The sequence below is a fragment of the Macaca thibetana genome, chromosome 9, assembly GCF_024542745.1.
Source record: "Macaca thibetana thibetana isolate TM-01 chromosome 9, ASM2454274v1, whole genome shotgun sequence".
Lineage (NCBI taxonomy): Eukaryota > Metazoa > Chordata > Mammalia > Primates > Cercopithecidae > Macaca > Macaca thibetana.
The window spans coordinates 123,021,670-123,037,668 of record NC_065586.1 but is presented as its reverse complement, the minus strand read 5'-3'; the positions used below and the strand labels follow the sequence as shown (position 1 = coordinate 123,037,668).

Genomic DNA, 15,999 nt, shown 5'->3' with positions numbered 1-15,999 from the left:
GGAGAGTTTTTCAATGGGACATTCAGCCTCAGGCACATTCTATGAAGTGCCAGGAAGAGCTTTATCAAGAGTTTGGGTCCTAGGCCAGGCGGGATGTAATCCCAACACTTTGCGAGGCCGAGGCAGGTGGATCACTTGAGGTCAGGAGTTCAAGACCAGCCTGGTCAACATGGTGAAACCCTGTCTCTACTAAAAATACAAAAATTAGCCGGGTGTGGTGGTGGGGGCCTATAATCCCAGCTACTCAGGAGGCTGAGGCAGGAGAATCGCTTGAACTCAGGAAGTGGAGGTTGCAGTGAGCAGAGATCCTGCCACTGCATTCCAGCCTGGGTGACAGAGCAACATTCTGCCTCAGGAAAAAAAAAAAAAAGAAAAACTTAGGGTCCTGCTTCCTGAGCAAGCAAAATAACTCCCTTACTAGAGTAAAGCAGAGGCAAGCAAAGGAAGGTAAGAAAAGAGGCAATGGGGCTGGGGTCTTGGGCAGTGCAACGCAACCCAGCTACCGCTTCCTCCATGAAGTTTAGTACATGCAGCAGAAATTGATTAACTGGCACCCCTGTGGCTTCAAGGCATCTGTTGTGGGAACAGAAGCTTCTGCCTGGGTTTCCCCAGCATCCAGCCCTGAATGATGCAGAAAACAAACTACTACTCAAGCTTGGGAAGGGCAGGGGGCAGGCAGGGGGCTGAATGGGTCTAGCAGGCACCAGTGATTCATGTTGCTTCTGCCAACAAGGAAAGTGGCCAAACTCCATAGAAAGAAGAATTATCACAGAGAGGGAAGGCATCAGGCAGAAAGTCAAAGGCTCAGCAACAAACAAGGCCGGGCCAGGCTCAGAGGTGCACACCTGCAATCAGCACTTCGGGAGGCCGAGGTGAGAGGATCACTTGAGCCTAGGAGCCTAGGAGCTCGCCATCAGCCAGGGCAAGATGGTGAGACTCTGTCTCTGCCAAAATTTTTTTTACAAATTAGCTAGGCGTGGTGGTGTGCACCTGTAGTCCCAGCTACTTGGGAGGCTGAGGGAGGAGAATCTCTTGAGCCCAGGAAGTCGAGGTGGTAGTGATCTATGATCATGCCACTGTACTCCAGTCTGAGCCACAAAGTGAGACCCTGCCTCCAAAAAAATAAAACATTAACTTAAAAAAAAAAAAACAGAAGTCTGAAGGGACCCAACGCTGGGTTGCTGTGTTCAGGTCCTGGTTATCCGGGACACCTCCAAATCCCAGGTACACGCCTGGGTGTCTTCCCATAACAGCAATAGGTGTCCACCCAGATGGGGGAGAAAAACAAAAAACCAATGCCAGTCCTGTCCATGTCCACAGGCGGAGACAGCCCTCAATCTCAGCAAACCCACTGGAGAATCATGACGCCACAGGAAGGATAATGACTGCGTGAGGCTGAACACACGTGCGGGTTTGAAATGCGCAACTTCCGCTGGGCCTGCTCAGGACCACCCTGATCAACTGCACACTTTTAACTACAGGAAAGTCGTTTACAGACACGTGGTGTGAGGATTCCTGGGGCCCACATCCCTTCTCTGCTACTGCCTGGGAGGCCCCTTACAAATTTACAATCTCTGTAAAGCTTGAATTTCTTCATCTACCAGTGGGGATCTTAGATGGAAAAATAGCTACGCCCTACCCAGCTCTAATGTGTCGATGAGTTACGAATGAGTTATGATGTCTAGGCACCCAGGTGTAGTGCAAAAGTACTGTGGTTTGGGGAGACATCGTGGGAATGGAAGAGATCTCAAATTGGGGAAGGTGATAACAAATACCAAACAAGATTCAAAGAAAAAGGAATAGCTTGCCTGGGGCACATCCAGCCCAGGATGCAGCAGCTGTGTCCTATGTAGGAGTGGGATGGGGGAGGGGCATATTACTCCATGATCTTAATCTCTTATTACTAAAGGTTTCAACTGCAGCTTTCCCAAATTCAGAGTTTCATCTGCAGGAATACACTGTTTTTTTTTTAGGGACAGATCTCACTTATCATGACCAACCGAGGCTGGTCTCAAACTCCTGAGCTCAAGCAATCCTCCCACTTCAGTCTCTCAAGTAGCTGGGTCTACAGGTGCATACCACTGGGCCTGGCTGGAATTCACTCTTGACTGTGGAAGGGAAAATCAATGGGCAAATAGAACTTTCCTTGGAGAAATCTACTCCACCATCCACTGGGTCGAATCTATCTCGTCCCAACTTCATGGCTGTAGGTCACTGGATGTGTAGAGACCTGAAGCCCAGTCTGAGGCTGGCAAGGCCGAGGTGAGAGGTCCTGGTCCCAATTTGCAGATCTGGCTCACTGATTTCCTAACAGTGTCTCTCACATTAGACATGACGGTGCCAGAGGATGGCTGCCATAGGGACCACCCTGGACCCTCCCCAAGTGCTGGTGCAGCGAGAGAAAGACCCACTCTGACCTGCTCAGCAAAGCCTGGGTTAGGGGCTCTGGGGAGGGCAGAGTGGGAGGGCCCTGGCACTCGGGTCGCTAGACTTTGGAGGACTTATTACAGGCTCAGGACCACAATCCAGAGTCCAGCCCAATAAGGAGATGAGGAGAGGCAAATTTAGGACACAAAAGTAAAATGAACCATCCATCAAGCATAATTAGATATGAAAATGTATCAGTTAACGTGGACGGCCCAACCACAGCTTAGAATAGAGGTTACTTCAAAATCTTAACATCACAGAATGAAACAGAAGAGCCATAATTAGGTTCTGAGAAGCTAAGAATGTTAAAGCCACAACAGAATTGTGTACGGGAGTGCCCACCACAATGATCCGAGGTATAATTACACGTCTTGGTTTCAGCAATTCAAACAACCACTCATGCAAACTGCTCTAGGAGAGCAGAACTCCTTTTTTCACAGCTCGACTTAGGCCATGTAAAAATAGTTAAATGCAAGAGGGAAACAGTACGCATGAGCTTTGTAAATTTGCTAATCTATTATTAAGGACAACGTAAGATTGACAACTTTGAGAAATAATTTTTTTCCTGAAGTCGCTTTACTCAGATCATTCTCTGACACACCGAGGCCTAAAAAGGACGCAAAATTCAGGAACAGACGACAACAGGCCAACACTATATCACAACCCAGCAATTCATTCACGAAGATGAAGCTACAATTTCTATATGCACATATAGTTCAGAAGAAAACAATCCAAGGTCGTTCACATTCCTACCCATATATTTTTTTTGATTCAGAGAAAGAGATACAGAAGTAAAACTCTCAGACACAAATGAGATGGAACTGATTTCCTCTCAAGGTTTGATTTATGAAGAGACATGCACTGTGTTTAAGAAGAAGGACTTACCTTCTTAGACTTTTTCCTTAAGGTATAACCTCGGTACCACCCTAAAGAAACACAAAGTTGGAAACAGTTAGTACAAAGAGATGCCTTAGGGTTCTCACAATACATTCACGATGTGTAGAACTCAGTTTGGCAGAACCAGTGAGGTCAGTCTGTCACCAGCATTTTTCAATGAGCCTAAGGCTTTGGAGATATACTATGGAGTTTCCCAGAGAGCATTTCAACAGCACACCCGGAGCCCAGCTGGCAACCTTCACATGTGGGCCTCCACACCTTCCCCTCCATCGTCTCAGGTGGTTCGGAAGCAGCAGTTTGAAGTTCAGATGCACAGTTCCAAGAGCAGGACTTGGCCTTTCAACCACTGGCCCTGAGCAGGCTCCTTGTATATGCATTTTCTTCACTCTCCCTCTGCCTGATTTAGACCAAGATCTCTCCAAGGGCACATACCAGCATCTCGCTGCCCCGAAACAGAAAACCCATTGAGAGAAAACTTCCTCCCACTTCAAGACAGGGCACTTTTTCCCGGAGCAGCCGCGACCTCACAAAGCACTTCTGTAGCAACAACACAGCCCTCAACCCACAGGAAGCTCCAGGGCCAAGCACAAGGCACACCTGCCCTTTTGGGTTTGGCCCAGCCTCCACTTCTTGCTCCTTCCAAGTGGCGAATGAAAGAAAATAGTGAGAGCAGAAAGAAAGACACACGCGCACCATCCACATGCCATGGATGCCACACAGAAGAGTCCCTTCAACAAGGGACCAGACCCAGCCACACCCCTGGCACGCCTCTCAGGCTGAGGACAGGAACTCTCCCTGCAAAGGCCTAGGGGTCTCCTGTCAGTATCCAGTCTCCAAGCACCCCACCATTTGTGAGGTCAGATGGATGATTTTTTAATCCTAAACATTTTTAAGTCACTCCAGGCCATCTAGCTTTTGGAAAGCTAATCAAAAGCTCAAAGAGGCCAGGCACGGTGGCTCATGCCTATAATCCCAGCATTTTGGGAGGCCAAAGCAGGTGGATCACTTGAGGTCAGGAGTTCAAGACCAGCCTGGCCAACATGGTGAAAGCCTGTCTCTGCTAAAAAATGTAAAAATTAGCCAAGCATGGTGCTGGGCCCCTGAAATCCCAGCTACTCAGGAGGTTGACGCAGGAGAATTGCTTAAACCCAAGAGGCAGGGAATTGCTTAAACCCAAGAGGCAGAAGTTGCAGTGAACCAAGATCATGCCACTGCACTCCAGCCTGGATGAGAGAGCAAGACTCTATCTCAAAAAAAAAAAAAAAAAAAAAAACTCAAAGACAAATCCCAACTCTGCCCCATAGGAGCAAAGGACCCTGTCAGAGAGTGACAGAGGACACTTGGAAAACGTAAGCTGGGTAAATTCCCAGAGAAGAACCAAATATTGGGTTTCTTTTTTTTTTTTTTAATTGTTTTATTTTTTGAGACGGAGTCTCGCTCTATCGCTCAGGCTGGAGTGCAGTGGCCGGATCTCAGCTCACTGCAAGCTCCGCCTCCTGGGTTTACACCATTCTCCTGCCTCAGCCTCCTGAGTAGCTGGGACTACAGGCACCCGCCACCTCGCCCGGCTAGTTTTTCGTATTTTTTTTTTTTTTTTAGTAGAGACGGGGTTTCACCGTGTTAGCCGGGATGGTCTCGATCTCCTGACCTCGTGATCCGCCCATCTCTTTACACTATTAAAAAGTCAAACCTCAGAAACCAAAGATCAGACAGATGTGAAAAAGGGCCACTGTTGCAGCAATTGGCCTCCACGTCTCTCAAAAGGTGAATTCTCACAACCAGGGATGGAAAGGATGACTACGAACCAGAAAGCAATGGTGTCAAGATGAGCAGAATCCCCAAGGGATTACTAAACAGCTGTTTCCTGCGTATCCAGAAAAGAGGACAGAAACTGCCAGGACTCTTGCAAAGGTTTTGCTAAGACCCAGTTACGACGAACTGAACTCATTTCACTCTCTTGACATGGAGACTCAACAGACTGATTAGGGGGAACCTCAGATACAAAATGCCTAGATTTCAGCCACACATTTGAAGGATTATCTCCTGATAGCCATATTGTCAAGTTCAGTGGTTCTGATAAGCTAACCCAGTATCAGCGCCCATCTATGACACGGTGCTCATATATCAAGAAGGAAAAAGAAAGGTCAGTTGAATGAGTTATGCGAAGCTGTGTACTCCATTTCCACAACTGTCCTTTATCCTATTATAGTCTTCCTGCATTTTCAACATTAACATGTCCTTTCTTTTCTGAAACTGACAAAGATTAACGTCTTAGAATATATAAGGAAATAATACAGAGACAAAAAAAGACAGCGACTAAGTACAGTAAGAAAATGAGGCCGGGAGTGGTGGCTCACTCCTGTGATCCTGGCATTTTGGGCGGCCAAAGTGGGCAGATCACTTGAGGTCCGGAGTTCCAAGACCAGCCTGGCCAACATGGCAAAACCCCGTCTCTACTAAAAATACAAAAATTGGCTGGGCGTGGTGGCACATGCCTGTAATCCTAGGTACTCAGGAGGCTGAGGCAGGAGGATCACTTGAACCAGGGAGGCAGAGGTTGCAGTGAGCTGATATTGTGCCACTGCACTCCAGCATGGGTAATAGGGCAAGACTCTGTCTCAAAAAAAAAGAAAGAAAATGAGCAAATTTATAAACTATGTACAGAAGAAACCCATAAGACCTCCACATGTATGAAGAGATGCTTCAGTTTAATAATAATCGGAGAAATGAAAAGTGCACAGTTAAGCGTGGTAGAAGGCAGAACACTGCAGGATGCAGGAAGCCCCTGGTCACCGTGGGCGGCAGTGTCCACTGCGGCCACCAGCCTGGGAGCACAGGCCCTGCTTATCCAAAGTCTACATCTCCACTCCTGAGACCCAGCAACCCCCTCCTGAGAACGCAGCCCAAAGACATCTGTGTGCCCTGCAGGGTGAGACGGACACGGGATGCTCAGGGCAGCTTGGTCTTGGGTGGTGGGAAGCGGGGACAGCCTAAGTGCTCACACCTGGTGAGGCAGGCAGTTAGTAAAACATGAAATGTGCACACAATGCAGTTAGAGCTATGGACTAAAGGGACACAGAGAACAGTACAATTTAAATGGAGCACCAGGGAAAATAACAAACAGAACAAGACTATAACCACACACTTACATCTGTTAAAAACAGATGCACACCAAACAGCACAAGAACACAGGCAAACGAGAGGCCACTTCAAACACAGCAGAAAGGTTTTCTATGGGAGGCAGGAGGAGGAAGGGCCAAGCAGTAGGCATGAAAGGCAAGGAGTTGTGTGTCTTTATTTAATGTTCATAGACAGTCGATTCCTCTTCTAATGGCATTCCTAAGCAAAATGAAAACCTACGGTTTTCCTCCCCATGATTTTTGGCATGCACTATTTCTTCAACAAAGTGAGCCCACACACCATGTGCCAGAGACCACACTGGGCACCACAAATACAGAAAGAGATCAGACCCAATCTCTGTCCTCCATGAGCTCAGAAACTGGAAGGGCCCTAAGACAAGCAGAGGTCACACCACAAACCCTGCTGCAAGACAAGAGTTCAGCCTGAAGGAGAGAGGATGTCCCGGCAGAGGTTTTGCACCGGAGGGTGAGAGAACAGAACAGAACCATTACCTGGCTGCTCTGGGGACACAGCAAAGAGGGGATGAGGCTGGGAGGAGAAAGACTCACAGCTGTTATAGAATTAACTTCTCCCTGGCACGGCTTGCAAGTGGCCTCCACGTAGTCAACCAACTTGCTCCAAAAAAAGAGACATCCACCCAGGGAACAAGCAAATGCAGGCAAAACACAGGTCCAAACTCAGGGAGGGCACAGTCCAGCACAGGAAAATGGCGGTCTAGTCATTATAGAAGAAAACGTATCACTATCCCTTTTGAAGAGTTGAATAAATTGTTTGAATGTGGCTGAATCTAAAGGAGAATTTCCTCATCCTTGGGCAATGCCTGCAGCTTGCCTCTGGTGCAGCATCTCACTCTGAGAACGCTAAGGAAGCCCTGGGGACCCTATGGAAACAAGTCGACAACAGGATTGGCATGTGGCATGCCCTTGACCAGACAAGAGTCACTCAATCAACACTAGGGACCTGGCCTCACCTCTCCTATCTGGTTGGCCCAGGACATTGTTTAAAGGCAGTGGTCGGCACCAATATGACCTCTCAAAGCTCTTTCCACTTCCACCAGGAGCTAGAAAGTTCATTTTCTTTGTTCTATGTCGAGCCTTCGTGAGCTCGAGAAAGAGAAATTAACCATAACTTGAAGGTAAATTTAGTCTTTGAACGTTAAAATAAAGAGTTATCATCTAGAAATTATATCCTCTGGAGCAAGCTCTATAATATCCTGGAAAGGATCATAGAAAAAAAGAAAATAAACATTGCTAAACCAAAAAATTGTCTTAGAGGAAAAGGAGAGCCAAGGAAAGAACAAAAAAATGCCAGACTCTAATACAAGTCATGAAATTTAGACAAAACAAGAGGAAGACATTGGAAAACAAATGGAAGTACATTATTCTCTTTTTATTTAATGACAAAAAGTCACCATGCTTCCCAAAGTCAAAACTATTAATACTTCTCCAAATGCATTTCTCTGATTAGATTCAGATTAAAACCAAAAAGTTAGCTGACAAGGAACGGAAATTCATTTTATGCTAAAGAGTCTTTACAAAGACTGAAATATTTTCATCAGAATCTAGAAAGACTGACTAGCCCAGAAAATTAATGTTCACTGTAGATCTCTTATCATGATGTCGGTCAAAAAGTCAAATGCCTGTAATCAGATATTCTTAAAGTTACATGTATTACAAGGACCACAGACATACCTGAGGATTCACTGTTTAAAAAACACATTCCTCAGCCGGGCGTGGTGGCGAGCACCTGTAATCCCAGCTACTCAGGAAGCTGAGGCAGGAGAATCCCTCGAACCCAAGAGGCAGAGGTTGCAGTGAGCTGAAATTGCACCACCGTACTCCAGCCTGGGCAGCAGAGCAAGCCTCCATCTCAAAAAAAAAAACACACCACCACACACACATTCCTCTTAAGAAGCAAAGAACAAGAATGCAGTCCCCACATGCCCAGGGGCCACAGGAAATCATTAACTATTCAGGAATGACATCATTGCCCAGTGTTTGTTAACCAGGATTTCAACTTCAACTGACCGGCAGCAAAAGAAAAAAAAAAAAAAAAGATACAAGAGCATTTCCCTTCAGATCAGAAAAGTGTCTGAGATGAGTGGTTTGATCCTTAACCTCTACTTAATTTCTCTCTGTCTCCTCTCAGGCACACGCAGCATGTACTGAGAGGAGCTAAGGGAACACAGCTGTCAGCTGTAAACACGGAAAATAAGCAGGAGCCCCCATCACAGCGACTCATCCGCTTAAGGACTGGGACTGGTTTTGCAGAGCTGCACTGGCTTCCAGGCAGAGGCCACTAAAGTCGATTTTTTTTTTCAAATAGGACTTTTTTAGGGAAGGTACAGCATGCATCAGATGGGGAAATAAGGGCTATGAACATGGGTCTGTTAATAGGTCTGTGTTTCTCAGAGGAGTCTACCAGGCGCTGGTCACAGTTTGCCCGGAGCAGGGAAGCTTGGCACTACTTCATTCCTCGTAAAGTGGATTTCAAGTTGCAAGTTCAATTTGGTGATTACTATGGGATGTCTTCGATTTGCTCTCTCACCCCCACCTCCTATGTGGAAGGGTTTTGCTAAAACCCTTTGTGAAAAAGCAATTTTGCTACTGAAATTATCCTTTTTATTCATATGCTATATGGGAACCACCCTTTCAAGCAGGAAATTAAGCCGACAACAATAAGAAAACACAATCTTACCAAAACCTCCAGATCTGAACAGTCTTTAAAAAATCAAGCCCATCATTTCTTCCCTTCTGTGCAACAATAACCACAGCATAAAATGAAATATGGCCTGCTCAAATTATTTGCAAAACACAAAATACAAAAACAAACTGTCTGAAAAGTCAAGGACATTGGAAAACCACTGTCACCAACAGTTTATTTATTGGATAATTATAACAATTGCTTCAGGCCGGGCGTGGTGGCTCACACCTGTAATCCCAGCACTTTGGGAGGCCGAGGTGGGCAAATCACCTAAGGTCGGGAGTTGGAGACCAGCCTGACCAACATGGAGAAACCCCGTCACTACTGAAAATACAAAATTAGGTGGGTGCAGTGGCGCATGCCTATAATCCCAGCTACTTGGGAGGCTGGGGCAGGAGAATCGCTTGAACCCGGGAGGCAGAGGTTGTGGCGAGCCAAGATCATGCCACTGCACTCCAGCCTGGGAAACAAGAGCAAAACTCCGTCTCAAAAAAAAAAAAAAAAAATTGCTTCATTGGATGGCATCCCATATAACTGTGATAAATCTCTGTTCATCCCAAGAAAATGGGTATTACAGGTTTAAAAGAAAAGGAAAGGAAATAAGAGATATGAAAACTGTGGTTCCTCTGAGACATACTGCTAATAAATCTAAGTGAGGACATTAAAAGAAAAAGTCTCAGTTCACATCAAACACATCAAAACAATGAAGCAGGCCAGGCACAGTGGCTCGCGCCTGTAATTCCACACTCTGAGAGGCTGAGGCAGGCAAATCACTTGAGCTCAGGAGTTCAGGACCAGCCTGGGAAACATGGAGAAACCCTGTCTCTACAAAAAATATAAAAATCAGCGGAGCATGGTAGCATGCACCTGCAGTCCCAGCTACTTGGGGGGCTGAGGTGGGAAGACTGCTTGAGCCCAAGAGGTAGAGGCTGCCTGCGGTGAGCTGTGATTGTGCCACTGCACTCCAACCTGAGTGACAGAGCAAGACCCTGTCTCAAAAACAAAACAATGAAGTAAACTAAAATATCTTAAACCTACTTTTTATAAAGTGGTCAACTATTAATAATCAAGATTTACACACGCTTGGCCAGACAGAGTGGACCACACCTGTAATCCCAGTACTTTGGGAGGCTGAGGCAGGCAGATCATTTGAGGTCAGGAGTTCAAGACCAGCCTGAACAACATGGTGAAATGCAGTCTCTACTAAAAATACAAAAAAATTAGCCAGGCATGGTGACAGGCAGCTATAGTCCCAGCTACTTGGGAGGCTAAGGCACAAGAGTCACTTGTACCTGGGAGGCAGAGGCTGCAGTGAGCTGAGATTACACCACGACACTCCAGCCTGGGTGAGTGCACTCCAGCAAGACTCTGTCTCAAAAGAAAAAAAAAAAAAAAAAAAAGATTTACACGTGCTTGCAGAATAAGGAGCCAATGAGTTTAAAAATGGGAATTTCAGTTTTAAGTTCACCTTAATAAAGTATTAAACAACAGACAGCCTCACTACTACCCTTACGTGAAACAGGATCCATTTGCAAGAAAAGTGAGCCTGAGAAGGGAGCATGACTGTCTATGTAACAGAGGAATGCTTTGCCCAGCAGGCACTGAGAAGGTGTGCCATCTACCCAAACATGTACGAGAAAAGATACCAAGAGGCATACGCACCTTCATATGTTTCTAAGATGTGCACAGTGTCTCCGATCTGTAAAGAAAGTTCATCCGCTCCTCTGGCATCATAGTTATAAAAAGCTGTGATGAAAAAGGGGAAATATATTAGTAATAGTAAAGATAGAAGTGACCATGCAAGTCGTGTTGGCTTGTTTTAATGTTTTTTTTTTAATACTGAAATACGTTCAGTCGCTGCCTGGATCATCCTCTCTGATACCCACAGAAGTGGCCTTTTCTTTCAGACAAACATAAAGGGTCAATAGTTTAAGGAGGAGAAATTCATAACTACCCACGACGCCAGATGACCGTAACTGACATAAGAAGACATTGTTAACAGCATTCTGATCGACACTTCAATACTATCTTTTATTTCCACTACTAGATTCTTTTTATTTTCCTAACTATGAATCAATTGCACATGGACTGAATATTCTTTGGAAACCAAATTAACAAAAAATTATCATATTGCAATGTTGATATTAAACCAATAGATGACATTACAATCACAGTAGACAAAAATACGTCCTATGTTAGAAGAAATCCTTAAAACTGACAATGATAAGCAAGAAATGTCTGAAATCCCATGTTTATCCTGACATAAAGCTGTTCTTATTTTGCAAAAGGATAATATTGCTCCTACATAAGCCCCTAAAAAGTCATACCATTAAATTCAAACCACACTTTTGCTCATGCATTATAGAATAAAGGCAACAGTCACCGGTGTAAAAAGGATGCTACAAAGTGTTTTAAGGCCCAAAAAGTATTCGACTAGCCCACCCTCAATTTAAAAATATATATATTAATGTTCCTCCCACCCAACAGCCTCTACCTAAAAGGATATAGCATTCAATATAAAACTCATCTTCAAAATCCCTGATCAAAGTTCTCATCCATCCATCCTCCACAGCCCAGCCAGGCAAGGCTACGCACAAAAGGCACCTTCATTGTGGCAGACCTCTAAAATCCTCTAAAATTAAACCATGTCATGTGCAAACTCCTCTGGCAAGCATGGGCCACCGTACCTTCCCACCACATGCTCCCTTCCCTGGGTCCTTGCTTCTACTGAAGGAAAGAAGCCAGTTCAGCCCGTACCTTTGGGTACCAACTTCTCCCTCGCCAGCTGGGCCTTCCCACTGGGTGCACCTCATCACAAAAGCCAGACCCAAGTCCGTGTTTGATCTTTCAATTCCGCTCTTCCAAACAGTCCTGGCACAACACAAAGCTTCCCATCTCTTGTTCTGTATGAGCCAGTCTTATTTCAGATTTGTGTGTTAAGACGTCCGCAACTGGCCTGGCGCGGTGGCTCACGCCTATAATCCCAGCACTTTGGGAGGCCGAGACGGGCGGATCACGAGGTCAGCAGATCGAGACCATCCTGGCTAACATGGTGAAACCCCGTCTCTACTAAAAAATACAAAAAACTAGCCGGGCGAGGTGGCGGGCGCCTATAGCCCCAGCTACTCGGGAGGCTGAGGCAGGAGAATGGCATGAACCCGGGAGGCGGAGCTTGCAGTGAGCTGAGATCCGGCCACTGCACTCCAGCCTGGGCGACAGAGCGAGACTCCGTCTCAAAAAAAAAAAAAAGTTCCCAACTGAAGAAAAGTCACCAGAGAGCAGAGCCACCCCCCTTTCAATGTTTCCTGCCCACACCTCCAAGGACAGGACAGTGCTTAGCTGTACAAGGAATGGCCTCCATAAACCCAAGCTGCCTGAGCTGAGCCTTGGGCTGTAAGTCCAGAATTTCAGGGGCACGCAGCCTCCTGGTGTTCATGTCCATGGTCTCTACAGACAGCTAAAGTGGGTAGGGCGGCACCTCTCCCCGAGCACCTGGGCGCCTGCCTCCCCGGCAAACAACCTGCTCTATCTTCGGGTTTGCAATGGCCAGAATAAGGACAGAATACTGACCTCACAGAATTGTGTGTGCGTTCTGTGTCTTAGAGAAAATGATGCCCATGCTGGATTTGGCACAACGGGGTCCATGGTGAACACTCAGGTAACGGTGAAGGCCTTTCTTTTGGTTGTATTTTTTTACTGCTATCAAGACGTCTACCATTACCTGAATTCTTTTTAGAAAGCCAAAGCAAGCACTTTGCCACATGTGCACAAAAATTCTATAATATCAAAAGCCATACCTATGATATTGAAAATTCTATTTCCTCAGGTATTTTCCTATATTTTCCCCAAAATTCATAAAATTTAAGTGTCCTCAACTCACAAAGATGGTTATTAGTAGTTATTAAGTTTACTTGGTATTTTACAGTGAATCTTTAACACGAAATAACTGCATCAGGTGAAGGAAGCCCAGGGCAGAGGCTGGACTTCCCCAGCTCAGCATGACCATATTCTTAAACCTTCAGGAACCATAAATGCATTTATCACAGTTCTTAACAGCATCCCCGCCAGCACACCTATTCTGTTCTAGATGTGGGGAAAAATAAACACGTCAAAAATCATAAAAATGAAATAAAATGAGCGCATCAAGGGTAAATACATTCAGGCACATGTGAATTTGTAAAGCACATACACATGATTCCTTCCTTCCTGTTTCACCTCTAAATACCCTACTCCCCAATCCCTAAAGCAGACAGTGGAAAGCAGTGATTAAAATCTCATACATGGATATGGAAACTTCTAATTTAACTATGAAGTGAGCCAGACAACCCACGATTTTGTAGGTAAGAAAAAGAAGAGCCTTAGGGGTTATACACATGGCCCCAAATCATGCAACCCAGTCAAGATCACAACCCCAGATGCCCAGCCCCTAGCCCTTTGTTCATTTTAGGATTAATGATTAAATAATCCCATACATGAAGACAAATTAAAAGACAACTTTGCAAGGGTATTTGACAAGGGAGTAGGAGAGATGGGCAGAAAGGTGCAGATAGAGTAACAGCCCTCCAAAGATGACTCCAAAAGGCTCCCAGGGTCTGTCCGTCACCTTCCACGGCCACAGGGGCACTGCGAGGGTGATTAAATTCGGGATCTTGGCTGGGTAGGGTGGCTCACGCCTGGAATCTCAACACTTTGGGGGGATTACTTTTGGGAGGCTGAGGCAGGCAGATCACTTGAGGCCAGGAGTTCAAGACCAGCCTGGCCATCAAGGCGAAACCCTGTCTCTACTAAAAATACAAAAAAGATAGCCAGGAGAGGTGGTGGGCACCTGTAATCCCAGCTACTCGAGAGGCTGGGGCAGGAGAATCACTTGAACTCGGGAGGCGGAGGTTGCAGTGCACTGCACTCCAGCCTGGGCAACAGAGCGAGACTCTGTCTCCAAAAAAAAAAAAAAAAAAAAATTAGGATCTTGAGATGAGGGTTAATCCTGGATCATCCAGGTGGGCCCAATGTAATCACAAAGGTCCTTATAAGAGGAAGACGGGAGGGTCAGAGTGAGAGACAAGGAGAGGAGGTCGAAGAGATGCAAGAAAGAGGCAAAGCAAGCCGAGGAACACAGTGGCCTCTGGAAGCTGGAAGGGGTGAGGAAGCACAGGCTCCCCCACAGCCCCGAGGGAGCATGGGCCACTGACACCTGCACTTTAGGACACTGAATCTCGTGTTTTAGCCCCTGAGTTTGTGGCAATTCATCACAGCAGCAATAGGAAATTCGTACAAGGAGGCGTCTGAAAAGCAATCTGAAAGTGGTACTTTGTGGTTCACTGATTCACTCCTTAAGGCAGCTGGAACAAGGGTCTCCACTGCAGGCCCTTAAACCCAGACAAGTCCAGGGCCGTGGTTCCCAATTCTTGAGTGATATGAGAAAAACAAGAACTATGTAGGGAATTTTTTTTAAGTGAATCCAAAAGTATGTAATGTGAGAGGCTATCCTTTATTCTGATTATTTGGCCTTTCACAGTTGCCCCTTCTTAGCAGGTGAGAGCAAGGACTTCTTTTTTTTTTTTTTTTTTTTTTTTTTTTTTTTTTGAGATGGAGTCTCGCTCTGTCACCCAGGCTGGAGTGCAGTGGCCGGATCTCAGCTCACTGCAAGCTCCGCCTCCCGGGTTTAAGCCATTCTCCTGCCTCAGCCTCCCGAGTAGCTGGGACTACAGACACCCGCCACCTCGCCCGGCTAGTTTTTTTGTATTTTGTAGTAGAGACGGGGTTTCACCGTGTTAGCCAGGATGGTCTCGATCTCCTGACCTCGTGATCCGCCCGTCTCGGCCTCCCAAAGTGCTGGGATTACAGGCTTGAGCCACCGCGCCCGGCCTTCTTGTCTCCTTTAAGAAGGATGAGGATGACAAACGGCATCTGATTTAAGATGCCTTCACCTGACGTGTGACGTCCTACAAAGACGGCGGCCTTTTTGCTGATCGCTCAGTTCTGCTTCTTCAATTTCCTCATCCGTTAGAGTCTGGGAACAACTCCACAGAGAACAGGCTCATGGCGTCCCATTCACATCCTGGCAAGGGTGGCACCAGCCTCCCTCTGGGTGGTGGGCTGAATGCCTACTACATTCTCCCTGGTCGAGTCCATCTTCCTTTTATAATGGCCTGGCTGCAGACGAGCATCTTCAGATCCACATGAATTTCTCGACCCTGGACGGCAGACTCCAGTGTAGAAGCTAGACATGTGTGAGATGTGAAGTGGGAAAGCAGACAGAGATAAACGAAGCACCAAGTTCTTTGCTTGGATGATGTTTTGGTTTTTTGGGTTTTTTTCCTTTTTCAAGGAGAGTCTGCAGCAGCCCAGAGTGAGTGGATCTTTTCCCTAAAATAAAAAATTAACAGCCTGCACTGTGCCTCATGCAGCTGTGCCTTATCAGAGACCTAAAAAGGTACTGCCATCACCTCTGTTCAGTCTGATTGTCTATAAACAAGCTGCCCAGGAAAATGCAAAGCAAACCACAATGAGGTATTATCTCATCCCAGTTAGGATAGTTAGTATCAAGAAGACAAAAAATAACAAATGCCAGTGGGGTTCAGAGATAAGGGAACTGTTAGACACTTGGTGGGAATGCCATTATAGACAACAATATGGAGGTTCCTTAAAAAACTACAAATAAAACCACCATACGATCCAGCAATCCCACCACTGGGCGTTTATCCGAAGGAGAGGAAATCAGTGTATCAGACAGACATCTGCAACCCCAAGTTTCCTGCAGCACTATTCATAATACCTGAGATACCCAATCAACCTAGGTGTCCAACACGGATGAATAAAGAAAATCAACGT

At 46.0% G+C, this 15,999-nt stretch overlaps 1 protein-coding gene across 1 annotated transcript in view; it reads right to left on the bottom strand.

The window, feature by feature from the left end:
• Positions 1–15,999, bottom strand: part of DOCK1 (dedicator of cytokinesis 1) — a 557,083-nt gene that overhangs the window by 482,627 nt on the left and 58,457 nt on the right. Inside the window, 2 exon segments of the mRNA XM_050803710.1 lie at positions 3,313–3,353; positions 10,831–10,914. Of these exon segments, the coding sequence (XP_050659667.1) occupies positions 3,313–3,353; positions 10,831–10,914 (125 nt within the window).